The 27,402-nt window shown below is 38.9% G+C and overlaps 1 protein-coding gene across 2 annotated transcripts in view; it reads right to left on the bottom strand.

The window, feature by feature from the left end:
* ADAMTSL1 (ADAMTS like 1) overlaps positions 1–27,402 on the bottom strand; it is a 439,216-nt gene that overhangs the window by 74,527 nt on the left and 337,287 nt on the right. For both annotated transcript variants that reach the window (XM_004949124.5, XM_429157.8), the window contains 5 exons: positions 23,819–24,023; positions 22,473–22,620; positions 19,252–19,336; positions 10,024–10,325; positions 6,053–6,182 (listed from right to left, as the gene is read on the bottom strand). In XM_004949124.5, the coding sequence (XP_004949181.2) occupies positions 6,053–6,182; positions 10,024–10,325; positions 19,252–19,336; positions 22,473–22,620; positions 23,819–24,023 (870 nt within the window). The remainder of the gene's footprint in view (positions 1–6,052; positions 6,183–10,023; positions 10,326–19,251; positions 19,337–22,472; positions 22,621–23,818; positions 24,024–27,402) is intronic.

The raw sequence follows: 27,402 nt of genomic DNA, 5'->3' as shown, positions 1-27,402 counted from the left end.
GTAATGCAGAGAAGGTGTACATGTGATGCAGGCACAGCATTACAAAATGCAACCTCAGAATAGCAGTGTGTTTGGATGTCTTTGTACTGCACTGTATTTAGCAAAGCAAGCCTTAACAGCACAATTAAGATGCTCTAAGTAACTTCTGTTTAAACTGCTTCTTGACCTTAAGGCTTCAAATAAAGGTGAATCTGTCATTTTTAGCAGCGCATTACTTATGTCTGATCCCCCAACCTACTGTGTCAATGGTTCGAGTTGCAGACTGCAGATCCCAGGGGGCTCTCTGGACTACTTTTGAAGAGGCTATAAAACACATTCTCAATACACTTCAGTTCAAAATAGACTTAAATACACCTCACTGGAGAAAAAAAGTCAGGAGTCTGTGAAAGATTGAAAATCTCTCAGTGGCAAGAAGAGAGACAGTAACACTACCCCTGCCTCACTAATGCGAAATCTAACTTACACCTCTGAGAAAAGACTCCAACAAAACAGGGAGTGGTATCTCCTGCCAGTAAGGCTATACTGCAGTATCAGTTAACCTAATGACTTGTAAATCTTTTAATCTTTTTCATGAACTAGACAGAGATGCTCTAATATTTCACCTGAGTGATGCAAAACTCTTATGCATTTGACACCCTACCACACACAGAGGTCACCTCCAATGGATTAGAGAAAATTTCATCCCTTCCCCACATATTGATTTAATTTTGTATTTTGGATAGGAGCATATCTTGCACCACATTTGACCTACCAGCAACCTAGTGCCTCCCATCTCCAAATGAACAGAAAAACATGTTGATTTTTTTTCTCCTTTATAGTTTGATTTCATCTGAGAAATAGAGCAAAACAGATGGGAAATACTGCATCCTTCAAAGAAACATTCAAATAATAACTGGTAATTTATTAGACAAAAACAAAACAAGCAGATGCGAAGGGAAAAAAAGAAAAGAAAAAGAAAATACTGTGCAATGAGCTGAAGCCTCAGAGCTGACCCTTCAGTCAGGTATCAGGACCACTTGGATGTTTTTGAGTTGCCTTGCTAAATAAAAAACTCGGAGAAGTAGAGGGAGAGTGCTAGGGTGAAATATTGTGCTATTCTTCCTAGAACCATCTGCTTTTTCTTCTATTTATCAGTTCTTTAGCATTCAGCTGTTCTTTGTTCCAAAGGAATATAAGTTCAGTTTTGAAAATATGCAAGAACAAAGCTTTAGAAATTGCCTGGAATTTCCTCCATTTTCAACCATCTGGCTTTCATTGCTTAGCTTCTCTCTTCACTCCTCCATACATGTTTACTAAATCCTTTCAACACACAGTGACCAAGTTATTGAGCTGTTATAATTAATAACACAATTATTACAGCAATCTCATTCCCCCCTTTGGTAGATCTTTCTGTCTCAACAAGAGCTGCTCATACTGATGCTGTTATAAGCAAGAGCAATTATATCTGATTAGGTGATGACCACCTCTGAATTTTGGGTTTTGGATGCTGAGGAAAAGTCACTCTTTGGACTTGAGTCAATTTATTGTTGGAAACAGTAAAACTAACATTGCAACAGAGTTTTTCTGGTTCTTTTCGGAGTAATTTAGAATGCAAATATATCAATTAGCAAAACTGATGGACCTACCCTTTCATTTTAGAGCTGAAAGAAAAAACTTCTAGACCTTGAATATTTATTCTGCATTAAATCCTGGAAAGACTGTGCTCTACTCAGGTATTACTATATAATTCTGGAAGTGGTATACCTTGACTGACACAAATTAAGTGACTTTACTCAAAGGGCATGGAGGAACTGTTCATCCAGGGAAGCTGTGGATGCCCCACCCCTGCAAACATTCAAGGGCAGGTTGGAGGGGGCCCTGGGCAGCCTGATGTTGTGAAGGGCAACCCGGCCCATGGCAATTGGGTTGGAATTAGGTGACCTTTAAGTTCCCTTCCAACCTAAACCACTCTGTGATTCTTTGAATGACTGAACTGAAATGTCTTAATTCCTCTCTTTCTGGGATAAATCACCCTGGATCTCCTAATACACCAAAAGTGTCCATATAAATATTTTTATACAAATATCAAACAAGCCTATACCAATTAATTAAGGTGGAATTTTATGATTACTGTGCTCAGAGTTGGCTACTAACTTAGGAACCAGCTTCAAGGTGCTTCACTACTTTTCTGTTCAGTATGGAATGGGACATTCTGCTTCAGTGTTTTCCAGGAGAAAAGAGACCCATTACTTTCTGCCATTGTTCAAGAAGCAACACACAAAAACCTTGCAGTAAAGTCTGAAACCACAGGATATTCAGCTACTTTTGGGTTTGTATATCAATTATGTCTTCCATTTTTTGTATGAAACTCATCCCAGTTTTGGAAAACTTTTATAGAAACATAAGGCATGAGGCTTTGCTGACTATATATCGCTGTAAACATCTGAACACAAACTTCTGCAGTTTAATTTTTCTGTCTCTCTTCAATGGAATCAGAACAGGAATGTGTTAAGATACTAAGCCAGAATTTCAATGGAAATTATAAAGTTCTCTCAGGCGCTATACCTGCACTGTCATGTTTCAGTTTTCATAAATCCAAAATTTGTCAGTATATTCTAGTTTTTATCATATTTTATATGATATAAAATATATCATATCATATCATAGAAACTAGAACAATTAGGAATAAAAGAAGACAAGGATACCGTAGACTGTTATCAAAGTGAAAAATCAAGTAAGTATTCAAGTTTTAGAACAGACTTTTAGTCTACACACCTTTTTTCTCAGTGTGGAGCAAAAAAGAACAGCAACAGTGAAGATCTGTTTAGCATAATTCATCCTAAGTGTCCAAAAAGAATGATGAAAAACAATGAAAAAGAAATCATTACTCTTCATTGATAATTCATAGGTTATCTGTCTTGAGGTATGAACCATCTTATCCTCCAGAAAGTGTGATTAGTGTCTGTTGTTCAATACTTCTGCTTATGTACATTAAACCAACACAAGGAATTGTTGACCAGGAAAGGCCTACAGAGCTAAATCTTTGAGAGGAAATGAAGAATACCCCATAAAAGCAGAAGTAGTTTTAAGCTTGGAAATTCTAATTTTTAAATGTTCTCACTTTTATACTAAATGAAGTCTTGAATTGTATTAAATTCTAGCCATAGAATTTAATCTTCTGGTTCAGTATGTCCTGTTGTTCTGGTTCAGAAGTGCCACTTTCTCTAAATATACCAGGAAGGAATTTTTGTTCCCTTGAGAAAGAATTCTCAGCTTTTTCTCATGGTGTGGACAACTGCCTTGTCTTCTATGGCATTCTTCACCCTAACAGTTGCCTTTTCAGCAGACTGCCTCCTCTATATGCAACAATTGCATGCTTCAACAGTCACTTACATATCACAGCCATTTTAGGAAAGTGTTTTTTTTTATATTTTTAGCTTCTGCTAATGTACTTTAGCAGCTGGAAAACAGAGGGAAGAGCCAACACTATGAGACCCGCCAGCTCTCTCAATACACAATCAGCAAAAGCTCTGTGAAGTATCAGTGGTTCACAGATCACATTTTGGGAACTTCTGTAACAGGGATCTAAGCTCACAGCTACATCTCAAGATCTGGACTTGATAGTTAATAGTAGTACCTTCATCAACATTCATAAGGACAGGATTTTAGCCTAATTTTCTGTCTGATTCCTAGATCAGGATTTCCTGAATTAGGATTCCTGAAGCACCTACTTATGATTAAAACAAAGAGAAAAAAATCCTAAATCTGTTTTTCATTTCATTTGGTCTCTTTAGAAAGCCTAGAATTATTTTAATTAATAGTTATAAAGCAACAATATTTATATACTAAATGCTATCAGCTTAATGAGTATTAATATGCAATTGCATTTAATACAGTGCTATTAGTATATATAGGACTTCAGAAGGTTGCAGGAAATAAGTTACCCTGTCATGGCCTGCCAGGAGCTACATGGGAGACACATCAACCTTCCTCTTTCCTCCTTTCTATCACTCACACTGCCTGCGGTCTGCAATCTTGAGTTGTAGGTCTTCTTGCTCTTACCAGAGGAACCATTTTGGAGATCACATGCTGATCTTCTGCCTGGGCTGCTTAAATCTCTGCAGACAGGCAATTTCCTCCAGACTTAGGGGTCTGTAGGACAGGATTTGTATATACTAGAAAGGGAGCTATTTCTCCTTTTCTCGGTTGCAACCCTAGGGGTAGATGAAAGCTTCTTAATCTGTGCCCCTTTCGTTCCTCATCCTGCTTTAACTACAGCTCCATGTCACAGTCCTCATCACAATCACCTTGTAGTTGGAGAGGTAAACCATGTACCCAAGTCAGTTTTAAACTACCTCCACGCCAGTAGTATGATTATCACAATGGTACAGAGCAACACTCAGACTAATTCAGCAAACACTCAGCAGAATTCCCAGAAGACTTTTGCAAGAGAAATCACCCAAGTACTAGCCTATGTGAATGTATCTTTTTTCTTTTCTTTTTCTTTTTTAAACTGTACATATTTATTTTCCATGTCAGAGCTGATGGATGGTCAGTCTTTCACCACACACCCTCATTCTAGTGACAGTGCTCCCTGTCAGTTACAGATTTCCAACTACAAAGATACTTTCTGCTTTTGTTTTAGCACCAGCAACACAGACAATTTAACCAACTCAGGGTTGCAGTATCCTGCTAAGTAACTTTTGTAATGGTTTTGTGAATTATGTCAGACTATTTCTCTATGCTTGTACTGTATTCAAAATACCTACCACCCAACTAAACAATTATTTTTGTCTCTTATCATTCTTGGATGCTGGCCATATTTGATTTTTGACATCAGCAGTCTCTGCATAGCAAAGTCTACTAATCCACATAATGATACACTTTGGAATAAACTGCTTTCATACACAGAATACATACAACCACCAATATGTAGTCTAAGGAAAAAATACCACCTGGACAACACTGTCTTAAACAGTCCAAAGTTATAAATGAGTCTCTTTCAAATCTGCCACGCTACCACAAGAGAGTAAATGCACCTGTGTGCAGCTGGGAGTAAAGACAATATGTATGCAGTATATTTTCAAGATCTGACAGCCCTTGTTCTACTTAAACAAACCAGGGGAACCTCATGACAGCTATTTTCTGTTGTAGAAGGTACAGATGTGGACCTTTGTAGACAAACAATTGCTATTTTTAGTGTCAAGATTGTGGAAGCAATCTGAGATCGGGAGGAACAGGTTGTGCAAGTCTTCTGTAAAAGTGGAAGTTGCAGAAGTGTCCCTAAACTTTTTTTGATTCTGAGTAAAGTTAAGCTAATCCATAAAATATCTGGCAGCAGGGCCTGAATGTGCAGGCAGTCTGAAATTTGCCCTTTGTTTTCACCACTGCTTCGCACTTCCCAGGTAATAATTCTAAGGCCTGAAGAGGCTGCAAGCCCCTGTAATTCAAGAAAGAGCATGTGTGAGGCAGTGCATGCCTCCAGACTGAAAGGCCATTTGGTTTGGGGTCACGGCTTATTTAATTATTATTTTTTTTTAACAGCGTAGTTTAAAGGCTCTGGACAACATACCAGACTACAGTTACTTCACACTTGCATAATTTTTTTTTTTTTTTGCTATTTCCTTGGAATTCTCAAAATCCACTATCTGAGGTCCAAATGGAACTGAAGGCCCCTGGCCTGGATATCCTCACCTAGGCTAACAACACTGCACAGCCATCAGAGCTACTGGGGACTGAACTCCTGCATTATACAGTTTTTCTCACTCATTACCTTTTCTCACTTCATGCCCACCATAAGGAATCCTGAGGGAGTTAAACTGATCTGCTGAGCTCAGATATACCAGTCTACAGTACCACGACCTAAAGAGCATCTCAGGCACTTATCTACACATTGTACTCGCATGTTCCAGGTTTTCATTAACGACCAGAGCCAAACATTATAGTCAGATGGACCTTGAGTGCTTTAGTTTCATGGAGACTTTGCAGATTAGTTTTCCAGCTCCACCAATAACCACATTTCTCCTACATCGCCCAAACATATACACCTGGTGATAAGATACAGGAAGTGTACCTTGGAGGGCAGGGGTCCAGACTACAGGCTTTCAGCAGCTGTGGAGGACGGCGGCTTGTTACACAGTGTGTCTCATCTGCAGTCTCCCTGGTTTGCTTGTTCAGACAGGTCACCACAGCCTCCTGGACACCTGCAGACAATATTGTATGGTCACAGCCAGCTCTCAGCACGCAGAGGATGTCCAAGGGAGAGACAGCCCCACTGTTCATTCTCTCCTCTCTGTTGTTACTTTTGCATTTTTCCAGACACAGTCACACATTGCCTTCTGCACCTTTTGTACCCTGTTTCCCAGCCACTGTAGAGATGGCCTAATCAGAACTCTGCGTGGGATGCTGGGCTTTTACTTGCCCATGCTCTCAGCCTCACTGGGTGTCTTGACAGCAGTGAAAACTCCATAGGTTCATTCACCCCTTACCTTGCCTGGACAGAGAAATGTCCGGTGCTCTTCAGTGACTCCTCTGTTTATTGGCACTGCAGCATGGTAGGCAAAGGTGTGAAGATGGCCCTGACACTGGCATGCTATGTTTTAAGTAACTGTAAGATTGCTTTAAGTGCAAAAACAAAGCAATTTCAGGTCTCAGGTGGTCTTCTGCCTCCACAGGCTAGCTCCTATACTGGAGATGCAAAACTGTCAGGTATATTTGAGAGCTGGGACAGAAGGGAGGTAGCTGTGGGGAATGTGAGAGAAGTTGGAAGATTTGGTGATTAGGCTATAACTCAGAAGACGTACGCTTACACATATCAGTTACTCTGTCTCACTGTTCCTGTAAATAGGCATATTAAGATGTTTTGGATCACAAGGTTAGAAAGCTAGAAAATAAGGCACTGCAACACTGCACACTATAGAAAAGGCTACTTGGTTAGATTAAGTCTGGTGGATTTACTTCTTCCCCAGGGGGCGTGAGGACGGTTATTTCCCTAATTCACAGCGATTCAAAAAAGATGGAAACGTGCTCTTTATATTCACCCCTATTTCCTGATTTAGGAAAAGATTAGTTGAACTCACAAATGTGCCATCTTTTTAAAATCAACAGTAAGTTTTCCGAAATATCTTAGAATCTTTTGAAGACAAAAGTGTGAAAAAAAAAAAATAGGGAAGAAAGTCCAAGAGCTCCAAGAATACTGTAATAGAGCTGTCAACACCTTTTGCCATTTCTAATGCCAGAGCACACATCATACAAACAATGATATCATATTACACAATAGGACCAAAATATTGCAACTCAGTAGGATATGACACTGTTTTGAAGTCAGTGCTCTCTGCTTTGCATTGATCACTTGTGCAGCCTCATAGCAAGGTCAAATTGAAGAAGACAAAGGAAAAGAATAGCTAGGCCAGATACAGTGAAACCCTGGAAAGTACTTTCTTTTACCTGTGTCGAAAGAAATCATTCAGTCATACGCATACTGGTGACTTTATACTGTCTGCTAGGGATAAGGCTAACTAAGCACGTCTTAAGTATGAGAGTCTCTGCTTTTTTTCATACCAGAATTTTTAAATTGTATTTCCACAGATTCAATTTCTCCTCTCTGAAGTGTGTAACTAATGAACTGCTGACTAATAATTATAAAATTATCTCAGCACACTTGCAGTGCCTGTTTCAGAGCTGGCTATTCCAAAGTGGTGTTCTTGAATTCAGCTTCAATTCCATTTCTCCATCCAAAACTAGATGATTTTGCATTACCAAGCTTGTAGAGCCACACTCTGATAATACTGTTTTCAACTTTTAGTATACAACCTGCCCAGAACTTACAGTGTGTTCATTAGCCATAGTTATTCCTGCCACATACACCACCTATGACTGTACTTTCAACAGTTTTGGTCCTTTATACTAGCATTCTACTCTGCTAAATAGAATCACCTTTCAGAATTCGTGTAACTTTTTACGTTTTAAAGATTCCAGTATAAACAATAGTCTTGTCTGACAGCCTCGGTATTGAAGAAAAAGGCTCCTCCTGAATTTAGATACTCTGTAGTGTCTAGAATGGCTATTGACAGAGGTTCCTGGCTTGCACAGTTCATGCTAAGGACTTAAATATTTTCTAGCTTGCTCTAGCAGGAAAAAAACACACTCCAAATCATTTTTACATCTGTCCCTCTGTTTTTGATTGGTCAATGCAGTGATTGGTTACAAGCTTTAAATCAACAAATGGATCACTGAATCTTTAAAGACTTTATAGACTGTCTATTCTCTGTCAGAACTTCTGTTATCTTTATTAAATAAGTGTGTGAAGTTCATAAATTTTGCTTCTCATTCAAGTAAATTAATTCTAAGCACTATTCTAAGCACAACATTATTAGAACAAGAGCTGTCCTCTTTAAAATTGCTTTCCCTGAAATAAGAAACCAGTTATGAATGGGGAATTGCAATACAAAAGGGTATAAGGGTGGGACATGAATCTAAGCAGTTTAAGTTCACTTTCAAAATACCATCAACTGAGATTTTTCTGTGTTTATATCTACCAGAATAGAGTAATTGTTACATGATATTTGATGACAGCCCTGGGATATGCAGCCACTAACAGCAGACTAAATGACTAACTAATTCCTTCTGGTTGCTACCTCTAGGAGGTGAAAGGTTACCTCTGCATCTATCCAATTTCTTCTCTTGAGACTCCCAAACCAATAAAATTAGTTTGACCTGTCTTGCACCTATAGCTATGAAAGTATCAGACTTAGCATCTGCTAATCTGGAAATTTTGGAGTTGACATCAGAAAAAAAAAAAAATAGCTACCAATTTTTGCTGGCAATTGAAAGATTGCGTTTATAAAGGAAAATGTCTCTGTTAGTTCAGCCTATGTGAAATTAAAATATGCACATAATCACTGTGTTCAGGTAAATTACTTAAATTCAAGAGGATATTCCTAGAAGTTATTCAGGTTTCAGTATTCACAAGGCAAATGTGGCAAATCATTAGTGCTCACTAGTATACTCAGTGCATGACAGATGCTACTGTACAGTCAGTGCTCATTACCAGTTAGCAAAGATTAACATCTATTATTTTTTATGTCGGAATCAAAGCAATTGGGGTAACTGTATGACAACTCTTTGTGAGCTGCCTTATCAGCAAGATAAAAGTAAGCTCAGAAACCCTTTGCATTGTTTTCTATTCATCACTGTTTGTTTTTTTTTTTTAAGTTTGTAAGTGATTACAGATCTATCTGTTAAGCATTCATGAATCACTCAGTGGCTTCCAGTTTTATAATATGTATTCTGTATTTATCTACAGTAAACTTTTTTTTTTTTTTTTAATAGCTGAAAACTTCTCATTTAAAAGTATAGCAGTTGTAGAAGTCTAGGTTTAATTAAAAAACAATCCTGGAGAAAGCATATTTTTCAGAACTAGTTAGAGAAACTGATTATTAAAAAAGAGAATCAGGGAACTGTGCATTAGAATTTCATAATACGTGGAACCTTAGACCTTAATTAACTTTGAGAAGCTCCAAGTGCCAAGCCTGCTAGCTTCAGGCAATCACACCATTAGTACTTTTTTTACCGTATGTTTTCTTTAGCAGGAGGATCAGAGCTAGTGGCACTTAATGACAAGAGTTAGGGAACCAGCTGAGCCCTCAAAATGTCAATAATCAAATGCATCTGCTATGGTAGTACCATTTCCACATATTTATACTTGCAAAGCAGAAGCCAAGAGATGAAAACTAACAATGACATTTGATTCCTGCCTGTATCATGAGACCACTGTAACATTCAGCTGTTTTTGTGTAAGCACGTTCTGTGTGACCAGATGATACAGGAAAACAGAGATATGTGTACACCAACTGTTCTAAGTGTTGATCTGCAAAGGGAGCCTGAAGGTCTTGAGTAAAAAATATGTTATGCACACGGGGATTGTACAGTTTTCATACAAGCCTTTCCACATGGATGTAGCAAAGCAGCAAGTCCATCAGTGTTCACAACAAAACACACACTTGAAGAGGGAAAGCACACGCAGCACCAAAACACTGCACTTACCTCCTCCACAAGACTCTGAACACTCAGTGAAGCTCTCATATTCCCAGTCATAGAGCTCATCGAATTCCTGCAATCTACCATACAGCAGATCCGTTTCTTCAGGTGTATATTCGGCTGCTTCTCCACTGCAGGGGCCACTGTAACAGGCTCTCTGAGACACAGGTTTGGGACCTTCACATTCATCAATGGGCAAGTCAGCCACAGACTGAGAGAAAGACAGAAGCACTTGACATTTCACAAGGCGCACCTGGCTGCCCACTCCACATGTGACACTACAGGAGGACCAAGCCTCAGGAATAAACCTGTGAAAAGAAGAGTGAGTGCAAGTTGAGCAATGTCAGAAACAGCCAGCCATGGAAAAGTAGCATAGATCTGTCCAAGACAAGGTCCGTTCAATGAATTTACTTCACCTCATCACAGTGCTATTATGAAATACACGTGAAACTGATGATGTTGAATTGGCAACTCAGTAGCAACAGTAGAAGGATTCTCAATAAATTTTGGAGTTCTTCATATCCACAGAAGAAAACATATGCCCTATGTTCATCCTAAAAACTCTCAGAGCAATTAATCCTGCAGACTCCTAATGTATGTCATGATCCTACTATCTACTGTTTTTCTAGGATTCAACCTCTACCACCTTTCCTTTAGTTGACTCTGCACTTACGTTATTAAAAAACACTACAAAGGTTTCTTACAGTAGTCTTTGGAAAGTAATTTCAACCATTGCTCTCATGCTGTGGAAACTGTTTTCAGCCTTAATTCAAAGCCATTTCATTAACTTTCTTTCATGTTCCCAGCACATTTTATTTCCATTTCTAACCCAATTTTCCCTGGCAGTTACCCCTCTGATAAGGAACCATTACTCATCCCAGGTTTTGACTTCTGAATACCTATACATACTTGAATCAAAACAACTTACAGCCATCTTACAGTAAGCACAACAGATCAAATTCTGTGTGTTTTGTGTGTGTGTGTGCTGTTTTTCTCAGCAGTGGAATAATTTCTATGTTTTTCTGCATGATCACTTTTTCTACATTCAAATCAGTGTTATTCTAATGAACAGAATGTCTATTAGGGTCAGATAGGATCAACAGCCTGACAGTGACACAGATGGGTCGGCACCTAAATATATGCATTAGCTAACTTTATCAAATAAATTATAATTTACAGGGTGTATTTTTGATCAAAATCTCAGCTGCCACTGAGAGTATTCCTCTCATTTTGGTTTTAAGGCAGTCCACAACAAACTTTGACAATTTTGCCCAGGGCAGAAAACAATACACACATTTCTTCTAGAGAGTAGGCCTAGCTTGGAGCTATCAGAAACTCATTTCTTACATTGAGAATGCCATGCGGTCTGATAGGGAGAAAATGTAAATGTAGTTTTGTGATCAGCAGTTTTTAAACTTTTTGTATGCACTTTTTTTCCCCCATCAACTACCTTTCTCTAGTTGACAAAAGAACCTTCACTTTACTGAGTGAAAAACCAAGAACTGTGGTATCCCCTCAGTATGTATGTACCAGGATCCCTGACTGCAGCAGCTTGGTCTCGTAGGGCAGACACTGTGTATTTTGCTACCCACTTTTTGTGGTTATTCATAACATCTTCTTAAAACCCTGATATTCACTGCTAGCACTACATACAAAAAGTAATAGAATGGAAATTGTGTATATTATTATAATCTTTTTATAATCTTATTGCAAAGAATGTAAGATTTATTTCTGGATGAAAGCATCTGAGAAACCAGTGATGCTTTTTATTCCATTTCCATACTCTAAGACATTTTATCTCACAAATGGTAAATAAAGATTGGTTTTGTTTCAAAGATGGCTATTTTTAATTTTGAAAGGATTATAGTTTTTAACAGCATGAGTAGGCCACTCTACTGTTTTGACTAAGACTATACTACTGCTGTGACTCAGTTTGATTAATTTAAATATACGGCTTCTTGACCTGACAAACTAAGATGCAAAAATCCTAACTAGGTTACAAGAAAAGGCACTGCAGATGTTTTCTTCAAAAGCTGCATTCCTTGCATTTTTTTAACATTTTGGATTGTTGTGTAGATTTTCTTTGTTGAAGAACTCTTGAATTACAAACCAAAAGGTATTATAGTTTGCCAGGCATTAAAATTACTTGATTAGAAAGGCAGAGATACTTTACATACTCAGAATATTTACACATGATGTATATCACCCATACAAACACAGGAACAAAAGAGAAAGGAAACAAAAGAGAAGCAAGAACATCAATAGAGCTGACTGGATTCTTTTTAAAATGAGGCTTGATCTACAAATACCGCACATTATCGTATTTTACCCTTGTCAGCAACTTGTAATGAAAGCACTTGAATATCTTCAGGACAGTGTATTTTGTTCAGATTTCTAGGCCAAATTTATATATTTTAAGTAATAAATTTGGAAAGATAATTTAATTCAAATATTACTGCTGGCTGTTAAAGCACAGGAGGTATTAGTAGAAGCAAAAGATTTGAAAGCAGAGAAGAGGGGAAAAACAAAAACAAGAAAACCCCAAAACTCCATATAGGGGTTGTCATCAGATACTGAACATTTATGTGATATGAATGTACAGTATAAATATACACTGCTTCTGAATTTTCCCCCAAACCAGGAAATTGCGAAGGTTTTCAGATATCTTTATGTGGCCATTAATGATAAATGTTGCCAAATGGTGAGCACAGAACTTAAAAAGTATGTGAATGATAAGCAGACAATTCCATAGGTTTTAAGTTATTCGTTCTGCATACAGTGTATCTTCCACTGCACAGTACTGTGCTTTTCTGTGTCCTCTGAAAACCGAAGTGGTGGATTAGGTTTGCTGAAAAGCAAGAATTTCAGAAAACAGAAAATGATGCAGGTGCTTCAGATTTCATTGCACATTGTTTAATTAAATCCTGCTTTAATACTGATCTCTGTAAAAACAGCCATAATAAACAAGACAGTCTCAATATCTGGTTGCTGTAGTGTTACAATGATAGCTGTCCGCCAGAGCTCCCTGTGCTCACTGCAGTACAAATAAAAACCAAAATGATGACTCTTGCCTTGAAGAGATTACTTGGAGTATTTTATAGCCTTTAGCATACTTTCCAGTAACTAGCATGCTACTATAGCACGAAAGATGAACTTTTGTCCTCTGCACAACAATGTTTCCTCCCTAATGGAAAAGTGCAGCATTTGGTGTATTCTGAGGGCTCTGTAGAATATTTCAAAGAGGAGCATTTTGCCCCTATTTTAGAGAGAGCATTACTAAATGAAGTGAAAGCTGGAAGAAGGGAATGTCATGACTTGATGGTTGGACTAGATGACCTTAGTGGTCTTTCCAGCCTTAATGTTTATATTATTCTGTGATGTTACTTGGTTCTGACTAACCTAATCGTGTCTGCTACTACTCAGCTATTGGAGAGCTGCCTTCATTGTGGCACCCAGCTGTGTGATGGCTGAAGGGCCCCTCTAGCTGCCGTCTCCAAGACATCTCCGTACTCAGCACTGCTCTTAAAGCTGGAAAAGGAAACAGAATGGAATGAAAGGTGGAAAACTCTCATAAGAAAACTAGGAGTTAAAAATGGATGTTCTTTGTAAATAAACAAATACCTATACTTGTTTGGTTGACCTATGGACGCTTACAGTAATGGACTAGAAACCATTTTCCTCTACATGAACATGTTGGCAAAATAGTTCTGTATTTAAAAGAGGTATTGTATTTTTCAGTGTTTTTCTTCTTTTTGTTAGCTGTTGTTTCACAATGTGCCCAAGATCAACTTTAGCAGAAAGGAATTGATTATTCCATGATTTTTCATATGCACAATAGCCTACAATGGCCTACATCATGTTCTGGGAACAGAGGAAAAGAAACATAATGCTACCAAGATTAGTGGACTTCTGCAGGAGTCACATAGATGTGGCAAAGCACAGGTTTAGCTTCATTGCTTTTGTAGTGTACTACAGTCACTGAGAATACTTTTAAAGTAAATTTTAGTATGAGAGCTAAACTAACATGAATGTTTGTACATAAAACACTAAATGCAAACATACTAGTCAAATTGTGAAAGACACTGGAGTCCAGCCTTCAGGCTGGGCACCACATATACAGTTTACTTATAAACACAAATTAATTTCAGCTATCCACAGAATTTAATGTATGGATGGATACTGTGTAGATACCACTTTCCCAGTTCAATTTTGCAAAGACTATTTGCATTTGTAAATATTATTATTCACATTTGCACTTGAGAATGCTTTTCTCAGTTTACAATTTATTTAGTAATTAAAAAAAACATCTTCTCTTTAAAACATATAAAGGGAATGCATTTAAAAATCCAGCTTCTGTAGAGTAGCTGAGGCAGAAATTAGAATCAGTGTACATTCATAGAATCATAGAATGGTAGAATGGCTTGAGTTGGAAGGGACCTCAAGGATCATCAAGCTCTAACCCTGCTGCCGCAGGCAGGGCCGCCAACCTCAGTATCTACCAGGGCCCCATTCAACCTGGCCTTGAACACCTCCAGGGAAAGGGAATCCACAACCTCTCTGGGCGGCCTGTTCCAGCACCTCACCACTCTCTCAGTAAAGAACTTCCCTCTGATATACAACCTAAACCTTCCCTCCTTCAACTTAAAACCATTTCCCCTTATCCTGCCATTATCTACCCTTGTAAAGAGTTGATTCCCCTCCTGTTTATAGGCTCCATTTAGGTACTGGAAGGCTGCAATGAGGTCACCCCACAGCCTTCTCTTCTGCAGGCTGAACAAGCCCAGCTTCCTCAGCCTGTCTTCATAGGGAAGGTGCTCCAGCCCTCTGATCATCTTTGTGGCCCTGCTCTAGACCCTCTCCAACAGTTCCCTGTCTTTCCTGTATTGAGGGCTCCAGACCTGGACACAATACTCCAGATGGGGCCTCATGGGGGGAGAGTAGAGAGGGACAATCACCTCCCTGTCCCTGCTGGCCACTCCTCTTCTGATGAAGCCCAGGATATCATTTGCTTCCCAAGCTGAAAGAGCACACTGCTGGCTCATGTTAAGTTTTTCATCCACTAGGACCCCCAGGTCCTTCTCTGCAGGGCTACTCTGAAGAATTGCTCCTCCCAGTCTGTATATTCCTCTCCATAAGGTAACATACACATAACTGGGGAAACCAGAAGAATTGAAACAAAAAGGTTCAGTGCTCAGTAATGGGAGAACTTCCTCACAGATCACAGTGTTTTGAGTTTGAGATGTACAAAAATGAAAGACAGTATAGAGACTGATATCATCCATTTTTAAATGCATTGTTCAGCCAAAGGCTGAACAGTTCTGCAAACTGTAAATACCAGTAAGACTGGGTATTTGAAGGCACAGACACTCATCTATTTAAGTTCCTAAAACCAGGATACAACTGGTGAGGTAATAGTGCTCCGTGGCTTGTTTAAACGTGTAGAAATTTTCTCTGCTAGAACTGGAAACTGAGTTCAGACTTCCAGACTTACTGTCTTTAGCTGAAATATGAGCCTGTTCTTCTCCAGGAGGATCCACCTTTCTATAGGATATCATTTAATACTGCAGAATGCCTACACACAGAAACTGTGTAGTTGGTGCTGTTGCTCAGAGGAGTGAAAGAGCCACAGTTACGTGTCAATAAAATCCCCAAAAGCTCCATCTGTAAGAGTAATAGCACCACAGCCTCCTGTATGGGTTAGATTGCTATCTGAGTGATTACAGTCTATCCCCCACCATTTCTCTTCAGTTCAGATTAAGTACAATCTTCTCCTTCAGCATTATGTCAGATCACTCTGTACTGTTGGTGTTCTCCATAAATTCACTAGTGTCTTACTCCCTGTGGGAAGATAACTGATTCTATCCCCTACAGATATTAGATCTAAATCCTAGGCAAAGGTAAGTCTCTAAAGGATTTTTTGTTTAATGAAGAGAAAGAAATCATTACCTGATATTAGCTGCTACATTGCTGCTCTTCCCCGTGAGTGACTGCATTGATAATTTCATTGTACGCAATCGTATCTTAACATGGAAAGAGTTCCCTGAACTTCCTTCTTCACCACATGACTCTGATATAGGATAATGCAGCGCCACTACTGTTTCAGCAATTCAGTAATCATAACATACCTAATTCTTAGAGTAAACCATTTGCAAGCAGTTTCAAAATTACATTTCAACCTGTGAAATTGCTACAAATATAATTATAGGAACTATTTTACGGAGAAAACCAGAATGAGATAGTTTACATGTCTTTGGAAACATGAATACCTATTGAAAAGTAAAAAAGAGATATCGGGTGACTCTGCCACACTGACCTCTCTGTCCAAATCCAGTTTCCTGAGGGCTCTGCCCCCCCCACTGATGCATGTCAGGAATTTCCTTTTGTTTCTTTCTGAACTGGCCTCATCACTGTGATGGTGCCATCTGGCATCCAGATATTATTGTTTGCCCTCTTTTTATCCCCTTCTTTTTATGGCTAGCACCATGGTTATTTATGGCAATATGTTAAAAGCTGGGTATGGTGTTAACATACAAAAGCATTTTTCAAGAGTTAGAGAAAGAAATCTTTTAAACAACCCCTCCACCATCCATAAAACCAATCTCATTACTCATAGAAAAAGCCATGTTTTTTTAATCACGATTGCTGCTTTTTCTGACTCCACCGTCATGCTGTGCTGGTGCAATCAGCTTCAGTGCAAGAGGTCAGGCAGAAAAATATTCTGACTTCTCCCTTTGATAAGGACTGTTGAATGGTCACTTCAGAGATGGACAGCAATAAGGGAACAATACACAGACTGCCATAGGGACTTCCCACCTTGCATCTTTGTCCTAGAGGAGGATACAATATTTTCCTACCAGTCTACAGTATTTCCTAGCAGTTGTCAAAAAATAATATTTAGTTGACTCTGTCTAGGGGTGCTGCAGGTTAGATAACACAAACTTAACTGTTCCCTCCAGCCATCAAATGTCTGAACTAGTTGTCAGCAATTATTTGAGCAGCAGAACAAATAAGGACCAATTTATCATAGATTTGGATTTGAATGCTGAGTGCCCAAGTAGATTCTCTGGTATCACTAATGGATCATAGTCCTTTAGAAACCTTTTCTTCAACAGGGGAGTTAGTAGGTGTAAGGTTTATACCTAGCTATATCGTTCAGTGAAACCTGAGGGAAATGCAACCACTGAATTTCCTTGTGAATATTAACCAAATGTGACAGAGGGGTAAAGTTCTTTGTGATAAATTTATACCTCTGTCCAATTCAGCTAATAGCAATATGTTCAGACATTATTAAGGAAAGAGGAAGGCAAATGACAGACAGACATATACAGACAAAATTACACTGTAAGGCTAGCTTCCTTTGGAAATCCTGAAGAAATAAACAATGGAAGGCAGGAGATGCAGATGGAGTAAAAATGAGGTATCTGCAGTCCTAACAGAACATATTAAAGAATGATCATAAATTACAGGTGGAAGGACAACGAAAAAAGCCTACCAAATTTATGCTCATATATAAAAACTTCGTAATTCATAGTTTGCAATTTCTTAGCAAATATGCATGTAATACAAAGTCACTAAAATCACAAGACAGCAATACAAGATTCACAAATATGAGACTTCAAAATACACTAGAAATTCAGTGAAAATTTTCAGCTTTGGCTTTTAAATTTCCAGTAAACAAAAACAAACAAACAAAACATTTAAGAAGAACAACAGAGTTTCTTACAGGTGGGAGTTGCTTTCTCTGCCCTAAGAATGATAAGGAAGAAAAGATAACAGTGTCAGGGGGCAAAATGCAGTCTGCTGGCTTCAAAGAATGACCCTGTCTGTAGAGAAGAATGGGAGCAGTGATTTGATGGCATAAGAGAGCTCAGGAAGGGCATCAGATGAAGTGTAGAAGAAAGAGTCCTTACTAACATCTGCCCATGTGCAGTGAGAAAATCAGTCACTGTTACATCACTACAGAGCAAGCTGGAAAATCACAGAGACATATTTTTTCTGAAGAAGCTTACAGTACTTCAGCTTCTAGCAAACACTCTCCTGAACACAGTACTTCCTTCTCAGCACTGGGTTTTTCACTTCCCTGGATGCCTCCTGCTTCACATCCCCCTCTCCCATCCATGCTGCCTTTTCTCTCCCCATATCATTCTCTCCCTGTCAAGTTGAGCAGTGAGGTCTCTGCCCTGGCTCCCTCAGCTCAATGCCCACCCTCAAACCTTGCTCAGCCAGCTCCACTCCATTGAGTTAGGGGAAGATGAAGGAATGACAAAGATGAAGGAAAGACAAAGGGAAGGGAAGGAAAGACAAAGGAAAGACAAAGGGAAGGGAAGGAAAGACAAAGGAAAGACAAAGGGAAGGGAAAGAAAGACAAAGGGAAGGGAAGGGAAGGAAAGACGAAGGGAAGGGAAGGGAAGGAAAGACGAAGGGAAGGGAAGGGAAGGGAAGGGAAGGGAAGGGAAGGGAAGGGAAGGGAAGGGAAGGGAAGGGAAGGGAAGGGAAGGGAAGGGAAGGGAAGGGAAGGGAAGGGAAGGGAAGGGAAGGGAAGGGAAGGGAAGGGAAGGGAAGGGAAGGGGATGCAAAGGGATTTTCATTATATGTATATAGGTCTATCTGCTATCAAAGAGGATCCACAGCAGGAATACATAGATACTAATGGTGTACAAGGTGCTGACAGATCACGCTTGCAAAAGCGGCTAGGAAAAGACTGTTCTAGAAGAACAGGGAGGGGAAAATCCATGAAACAAGGTAAGTGGAGATGCAGCAATACAAACCACAGCTCTGGGGTTCTAATTTATCTTCTGAAAAGTTAATTCACATCACTAACTGATATTACACTGTTCCTGGGGAGGATTTCTTCATTGGCTGCCCTGTACTTTACCTGTTACTACGCAGGGGTATTGTGACAATAAGTAAAGGTGCTGAGCACTGAGATACAGTGGTAGTGGGGATTGTAAAACTGCTTCAGGCAGACAGACTCTCACTGTAATATCACTGTAAATAAACTTAAATAAAACATAAATGTATTTGTTCAAATTCAGTGCGCATTTGTCCTTTAAACTCTGCCTCTTCTCATCTAAGTGTGACACAGACTTAAGTCCTCCAATTTCCATGGGGCTAGATTTGGCCTTTATCCTCCAATGAAAGCCAAATATAATTTCAAGAGACCACATCTGTTCAGCACAAGCTCCAGATCCTCATCTCACACATGCCTGCTATGAAAATTTTTTAAAGACTTACGAAGGTTCTTCAGACACCACTGCTCCTTCTTCCAGCTCTTGAGCTTGTTTGTACCACGGCAACTTTGCTTCCACAGGAAGTTTCTCTACAGAACAAATGCAAGTACATGAAAACAGAAACCATGCAGCAGCAATGCTCCTAAGTGTGTCAGCCTTTGCTCTTTCACCGAGTGCGCTTGGAATATACACATGCCTCCATTCACATTGAGGTTGAGCTCAAGAAGAGAAAGGAGGAGAGGAATGGAATTATGGAGTTGTTATTATGCAGTTGTGAGCTGGATTATAAAGGTCACAAGGTTAGTTATATGTCCAGATTGCTACTTTACAGATGGTGCAGTACTGGGCTACTAAACTGAGCACTTTAGCAAGTATTTTTCAGAGTGAGACTTGGAAGTGTAATGACCCTCATCGATGCTTTGAAGACAAAATGTATAGAATCCTTGCGCTTATGCTTGAATTTTATAGTTTCAGAGGATGCATTAATCCTGCTTTTGATAGATTATAAAAAGGAGGAAAATCTTGATTTGATGAGTGTTACCCAAAAAATAGAGAAACTGTAATAAAATGATCAAGTTATACTTTTCAACTTTATCAGTTCATCAGCTATGTGGATTTAAAAAAATGAGCTTGATATTTTTTCTGTCATTTCTGATGAAAAACAGTGGGGCTGCTTTTTCTCCCATCCAGGACATGCACACAACATAATGAGTTGCTCTGTTCTGGGGAGTACGGGGCCATTCAACTCTTTCAGCCAAATTCTGCTCTCATGCAGTGTTAAAGTGGAGCATTTCAGCTGAAGGCACTGGAGCTGTTTTAACTCTACAGGGGCATAACGTAAGAGCAAATTTGGCACCATAATTTGAAAATGAGCTCTGCATATTAACAAAATATTTTGGGTCAGGATCAAGGAAAAGACACAAATACAACAAAATGAAATTCAGAACACTGAAGAGAGCCAGGACCAGGCTTATTGGCCACTCACAAACTACCTAAACCTTTTTGATTTAAGAAACATGTAGTTTTGTACTCATCAGTCAGAACAGATTAATGTCACCAGAATATTTAAGATTTTTCAATAACTTCGTTGTGAGTAAGAAGCATGCACATCAAATTTGCAAACTGTTAGTTTTATCACAGAGGAAAAATGATTAACAACTTGATTTCACAGCTACTGCAACTTTTGTCAAACAAATTGTCTTGGAGCAAGATGTTAACTGAGGAAAAAAGGGACAGCAATATAATAACTATATCTCTCTCCCAGACACATCTTGCCAAGTTCTTACTCTAACATATTTACTAGTGCCATTTGAGGATGAATATTTGACAGCATTGCTCTTAGTTTAATCTATATTTTACCACTTTTGTTATCCAAAATATGTAGGAGATAGTTCTATTTATATGCACTGTAGCCCACTTTATGAGTTTTGGAAAGCCAGATATTACTTCTATGCTTTTTTTCCCTTGGATTCAAGTGCTTGTAAAAAGCAAAAGCTCTCACATACAGTTGTCTGCTATGTGGCTTTTTAAATAACTTTTGTTTTTTAAAGATGTGTATTTAGCAGGAGAGAGATAAAATCAATTGCCATCTATACAGTAAAATGATTTGGAGGATGAGAAATGCTGATTTTGTGCAGTATGCTTGGACAAAAAATGAGTGAAATTCACTCCCAATATAAGCTAACGAAGAACTTTTAGTTTTGGAGATTAAAGTAAAATCTCTACTTTTATAAGAGAGTATAAAAACATTAGATCCTGCATTTTACAGAAAGTTTAATTAAATAAATTTGTATTCTCAATAAAAATTGAAAATTACTACTTAATCTAGGGTTATCCTGTATTTTCCCATTATTGTTGTAAGATAAAGTGCCTCAGTACATGAATAAATTAAATGAAATAAATTACACCAATTATTTGCATTCTGTTTTTCTTTAGCAAAGAGTATTCCACATGTTATGTTTGCTATTTCAATCAGTTAAGAACATTGTTTTCCTGCTTTATTTTATTCCAGGTATGGAAGGAAAAGGCAAACTAAGACTAAAACATTCAACAGAAGCAAGGTACTTTACTACAACAATTAAATTTAAATTTATAATGCTAGATTCAAGACCTAGAAAAAGACAAACTTCCATCACACAAATAGAATAGTTTGTATTAGAAGAGACCTCTGGAGACTATCTGGTCCAGCTTTTTTCAGAAAGTATGATTTAGTTTTCAGTACAGGTACATGTATCTTCAAATATTACCCCTTGCATTATGGAGGAAAAATTATGGAACCAAGATGAAGACCAAAATCGAATCCTAGCAAAATACCACGTTTCATAAAGATCTTCCTATCCCATGGGAGAAAATGGAAGAAAGCGAGAGTCATCTCTACTCGGATATTAATAATGTTACATATTGCAAAGGGCAGCACAAGAATTGGTAAAGATGACACTCTGTTGCAAGAGTGTACCTCCAGGAAACATGCACAGTTACTAGACAAATCTCATTGGAAGAGATGTCTTGACAAATGCAAGCAAACCTTCCTAGCTAGTCTTGCAGCCTTCCAGGTTCCCTAGGCAGAACTCACTTGTGGGTGGTATGCATCATCTGATTTTCAGCATCTTAATGCATTTTCCTTACACTGCATGCCACAAGCAGACAGCAGCTTTCTTTACATGGGTTCTGAATGTGATAAATGGATAAAGCCTCACAGATTCAGCGGTCAACTGAGCACAAGGCCACCGTGTCTCCAGATGAAGCTCAGTTGTGGTAGTGGAGCCTTTTATTCATCCCAGGATGCAGACTGAGTGAGCTCACGTCCTCCAGCAGAACACAGTACAAAATATCCTTTGCTTTCCTGAGGCTCTGCATCTGAGTTTTGCCACTTTGCTGACTGGCAGATACAGTGAAGTCCCATGCTCCAGACAAACTGGAATCTTGCAAATTGACAAGTTTGTCTATCATAGGACAGTGAGCACAGAAATTAAAATTCCAAATTTCGTTCTTCCATCCTGGAACATCATCAGGTCACAGGTCATGCTCATTTCGCATAATAAATGCTCTTAATATTCACCAAGATATCAATTCATTTTTTCAAAAGGGACTGATTCTTTTCTTCTGGTGGAGTTTAAGTCTCTAATTCAGGGAAATTAAGGTTACTTACATTGCTGTAGCCCTGAAATTTCCATAAAGTAGTCAGTATAGAGACACAAAAATTCATAAGAATCTTTCTGTCATTACCTTTGGGTTTGTAACAAGGAGTGGGTACGATGCATTCTTCTTTTATGTGTGGCTTTGTTTTAGAGCTACAGCCTCCTGTATGCATCCCCCTGTGATCAATGCAAAGGACCACACGATATCTGAGCCCTTGTCCACAGGTCACAGTGCACTGGAAAAATAAAACGGGAGAAATGAAGGAATGATTGCAGTATGTTGTAGGAGCAATACATAAAAAGGGAATGTGCAACAGAAGTACACGTACATCACAGGGCAAAAGATGATGCAGAAACACCCAACCATGTTCATGCATTATTCATCATATTTGGCAGTTATGGATAATGCATAAAATCAACACAATTATTTGCCTTTTTATTCTGCACATATATTTGGCATGGACTTTTAGCCCCTGGAATTCTTTTGCTGTGCCACACTCTCAGCACTGGCTATTTGGCTTGTGGCCATCCATCCCAAAATGGATATGCTTAGTAACACCCTGTCAGCTTCATCTGGAGCCACTCTGCTTTGCTTGGACAAAGTACTGGAGCTTACGGGTTAAGAGAGGTGACACTCGGCTATTTTGGAACACCAAACAGAATGGGAAACTATTTAGGCTTTCTTCCCAAAGACACTTTCTTATGTCTTTTTTCATTTATTTTTGGTAAGGTACTTCACTCTTTCCCCCCGTGCAGATTGTTTCAGAAGTGGTTGGACAGGTCAAGATCAAACCTAACAACCAGTGGGAAGGTCTATGGATGGTACCAGCATTACTTTGTTCTTAGATAGCAGCTTGCTAAACACTTTGCAATCAATAAAGAACACCTCATCTGTGGATAAAATAATAGCTTAACTTCTAACAACTCATCTCATTTGTAGAAAAACTGGGGTGGTGAGAAACCAAATTCAAGATTAAAAAAACAGGCATTTTCTTGTGCATGAAAAATAAAGGAGAGTCATGTGCATGAAAAAAACAGAGTCACTTATGGATTTATAAATTTCTGGAAAATTATTAGAAATTTATGACACTCAGTTTTTGGCTGAAAATATGTAGGACACATGCTATTAGCTGATCACCAACAGCTTACTGCTTTTGTAGTGTGCAATTACGTACTCAGTCTACTGCTAGTAGAGGATCACTAATCAACGTTTCAAATCTGATTTGTTTTTCCATCACTCTCTAACCCTGTTAAATCTTATTAATACACAGCCTGTGCATTTACTTTGTATTTACACAAATAGCGTGATTTGAAACAGATGAAGTAAAATAATAAAAGTTTCTAATTCAACAAGCTCACTGAACTATTATTCTCTGCATTTAATATGTGTTTTCAGTATACAAAATAAGAAACCATCAAAGTGAAACAGATTACCGGTGACCATTCCTGAGCAAGCCACTTTGGGCAGTCAAATATATTGCAAGGTTGGACAACAGGCATCTTTGGAGTATACATGCATTTCCATTCTTCCACGGGGCTAATATGCCCTTGAATGTCTTCCTCCACACATGAGACACTGCGGCTTTGAATGCCCCCTCCACAGGATGAGGAGCAGGCAGTCCAGGGTGTACTTTCCCATCTGGGAATAAGCAAAATGTGACAGAGAAGAGTCAGCAAAAAGAACCCCTAATGCTCCCATTACCAGCCCCATAAATGCATTAACTGTTACCTGCAGTTGTTTTTCTTTTATTTCAGTTTACTTTCAGAAAAAATTACATATAAGTGGTGATATCAACAAAGCTCTCTGATGGGTGCTATCTTTAATTTACATACTTAAATATAAAACCTCCTCTCCACATTAACTCTGTGACTGCTGATTTTATTATAATCTGTTTTATTTCGCTGATGGGATTATCATGTCTTCACAATTTGTCACATTCTGAGAAATCTTTGTTACAAATTACTAGAGGTTCAGTCCGTTCTTGAACTTATGATGTTACTTTTGCTACAACTGGCAAAAATACAGGTGGAAAACTGAGTTAAAGGGAAAAAAAATGAGAAGATTGGAGGAAATTGTCAAAGAGAAGAAGCTATATTGATAGGATATATGGCCGTGGATGGATAAATTACTTAGGCCTTGTTTTCTTAGACCTGAAGCAGGGGGAGGAATTCAGACACTATCTTCTCAACAGGTGCCATTTGAACATTTTAATGACAAATCCATATGGCAACGTGAATGCTCTGAAAAGCCATGAATAAAGCTTTTTTTTTTTTTTTTGGTTCTCCCCCCACTATGATGCATATACAAGAATGTATGTATTGTTTTATATGCATATATATCTGTTTGCATAAAATGCAGACTGGTATTTCCTCCCTTATATTCAAGCTGCTGTCACAGAGAGGATACAGGACCACAGTTACAATAGCTATGAGTGTGGCTATTCTTTTTAATGAGGAAATTTGAAAAAAAATATTTGAAATATTATTTTGGTCACAAGTTATTTTTTTTTAATTATTATTATTTTAAAATATTGTTGTGGAAAGATCCCCATCTGCTTCCTATTTCAGGCAAAAAAGAAAAAATGTGACAGGTGAGGATGTTTTTCTTGTAGTCACAACAAAGTAATTTGTCTCATTAAGTTAACCTTACATGATCATCAAAGTTGTTAAACAAAATAAAAAAACCCACTATCTTTCCCTCTGATTTTTCATCATATCAACCTATCTTATTCCTATCAGCTCCAGTACATTTATGCACAACCCACACTTGGATAATGGCTAACAGTGCTCTAAAACACTGTGTTAAATGGCTTATATTAGTAGTTGTTTATGAATGGTAAAGCCATCAACTAATTCTACGTCTGAACGCAGAGAAGTGGTGGAACAATGTTTACATCATGTCATGGTGCGCGCTCTGTAAGCCCCATATGTCACAGATGAGTATCACATTTTTAATTCAAACCTGTGGATTTTCTGGACAAGTTTTTCAGATAAGGTTTCTAAGTATCATAAATGGAACTGAAGAGAGCTCAAACTGAAACTGGTAAGCAGCAGAAACTCTTGCCACCAGTCTGAGCCAGGCATGAGGCTGCTGTGGCTGGAATTCTCTGCAGTTGTTGGGAAAGACTGCTGGGTGCCTCTGGTAACTTTGGCAATACAAAGATGCTTAAATCTAGGCAAGCAGTTTGGTCCTCGGGTTTTGTATCTGTGTAAGATAGAAAAGAGTTCTCAGCCACACAGCTCTTGAAGGCGAAACCCTTTTGAGTTCAAAATGGGCAGCACTGACTAAGGATTTGTGAGAGGACATAGTACTGCACTGAAGCGAGAGCTGTATCCGCTGAACCATACCTTTATTTCATAATAAAACCCAAAGCAGAGGGAGCAGTAGATAAATCTTGCAGAACCTTTCCCAAATTTCCTTTTCACTTCCCCTGTAGTGTTTGCTACTCTCCTCTGTCCCCAGTATCAGGTGCCAGCCTCAGACAGGTGGTGTGACCAGGGCCTTTTTTTGTGTGTGCGTTTCTGTTTCCTTTGTGGGATTTTTTTGAGGTACACGGGTGGAGAGGACAGGAATATTTTGTCCCCCGGCCCTGGCCCTGACTCATGCCAGCCTTGCGGCCTATCCAGGGCCTGTTGTCTCTGCCTCTGAGGCTCGGAGAAGAGACCTGCCACTGTGTCTTCCTTCTGGGACTGAGGGAGGGAGACTTGAGCCCTGCTTGTGGGTTCACAGGATCAGATGTGTGAGAGGAAGGGGGGTAAAGGACTCAGCCAGCAGTTGCAGCCTGAGCTGCTGGTAAAAACGCTGAAAGAGGAGTGGCCAGGAGAATGGATGTAAAGGGACTGTTGTGGGGTGAGACCATAAAACAGAAAAGCTTGAGAAACTGTAGCAGGCTTTTGATCACTTTCAGTGTTAATGAAAGCCAAACACCTCAGGGCATCTTGATCCTTCACTTTGGATTTTCTTCAGATGTAAAAAGGCCTCTGGCCAGCTGCCAGCTCAGGATGCTTTTTCCTTAAATACAATCCTTCCACTGTTAAGTGCTGCTGAATCATCCTCTGATACATGCTTGTTTTTGTCAGCGTGCAAGGCCTTTGAACACAGTGGAAATAAAATACAGCATTCTCAAAGCTGGTCTTGTATCCTGCATGAATATTGTAGCTTCTATATTCCTTAACAGAGGTTTAATTTTTGAGGTTTGTAGTTATGTGTTTGTTTGTTTTTTAATAAAAAAAAACACAGAAATTTTTTTTTCCAGAAGAAAAGGAATGAAAGGCAGGATTAAATTTTATGAGTACATCTCATGAGTAGTAATAACGAATCTATGTATGCAACCCTAAGCATTTAGCTGCCAACAGGCAAGCCTAACACACAGAAAATATAATCTGAAAATTACTGGAAATTAAATATATTTACTGGACATACAAGGGCTGCTCTGAAAATAATACCTTCTATTTTATTGTATTGGCCCTCAACGCTATACGTAGATGTTGGTGGTATGGCAGTGGAGGCTGAACCTTCCCACCAATATTCCGCTACATGTTACTGCTGTGAGACAGATGGCAGCAGAGGGGCACTCTGACACAATGGCGTTTGACGTGGAAGTGCAGATGAAGCAAAGCTTTGGCACTGAATTCCTCTGTGCAGAAAAAAAATGGCACCCACTGACATTCACTGACACTTGTGAATGTTTATGGTGACCAAACAGTGGGTAGGAGCACAGTGAGGTGGTGGACTGTGTATTTCAGCAGTGACAACAGGGACATGGGTCACATCGGCTGGTGCACATTGTTACAAATGTAGCATGCAGGCTCTTCATCACTGAGGAAAATGAAGAGCTAATGGTGGTGACTATGTTGAAGAGTCTGTTTTGTAGCTGAAAAATTGCTCTATCAAACAGCGCTATTGTGCTATTTGTATCTGTTGTTGTTTCCATGGGAATAGTTAGGAGGCATACTTCCGGAGCAACCTATATACGCTTACAAGTGACTCATCACACATAAAGATTGCTCATATGAAT

This window comes from Gallus gallus, chromosome Z (assembly GCF_016699485.2).
Source record: "Gallus gallus isolate bGalGal1 chromosome Z, bGalGal1.mat.broiler.GRCg7b, whole genome shotgun sequence".
Classification (NCBI taxonomy): Eukaryota; Metazoa; Chordata; class Aves; order Galliformes; family Phasianidae; genus Gallus; species Gallus gallus.
Note: the sequence above shows the minus strand (reverse complement) of the source record. Positions and strands in the feature narration are given on the sequence as shown.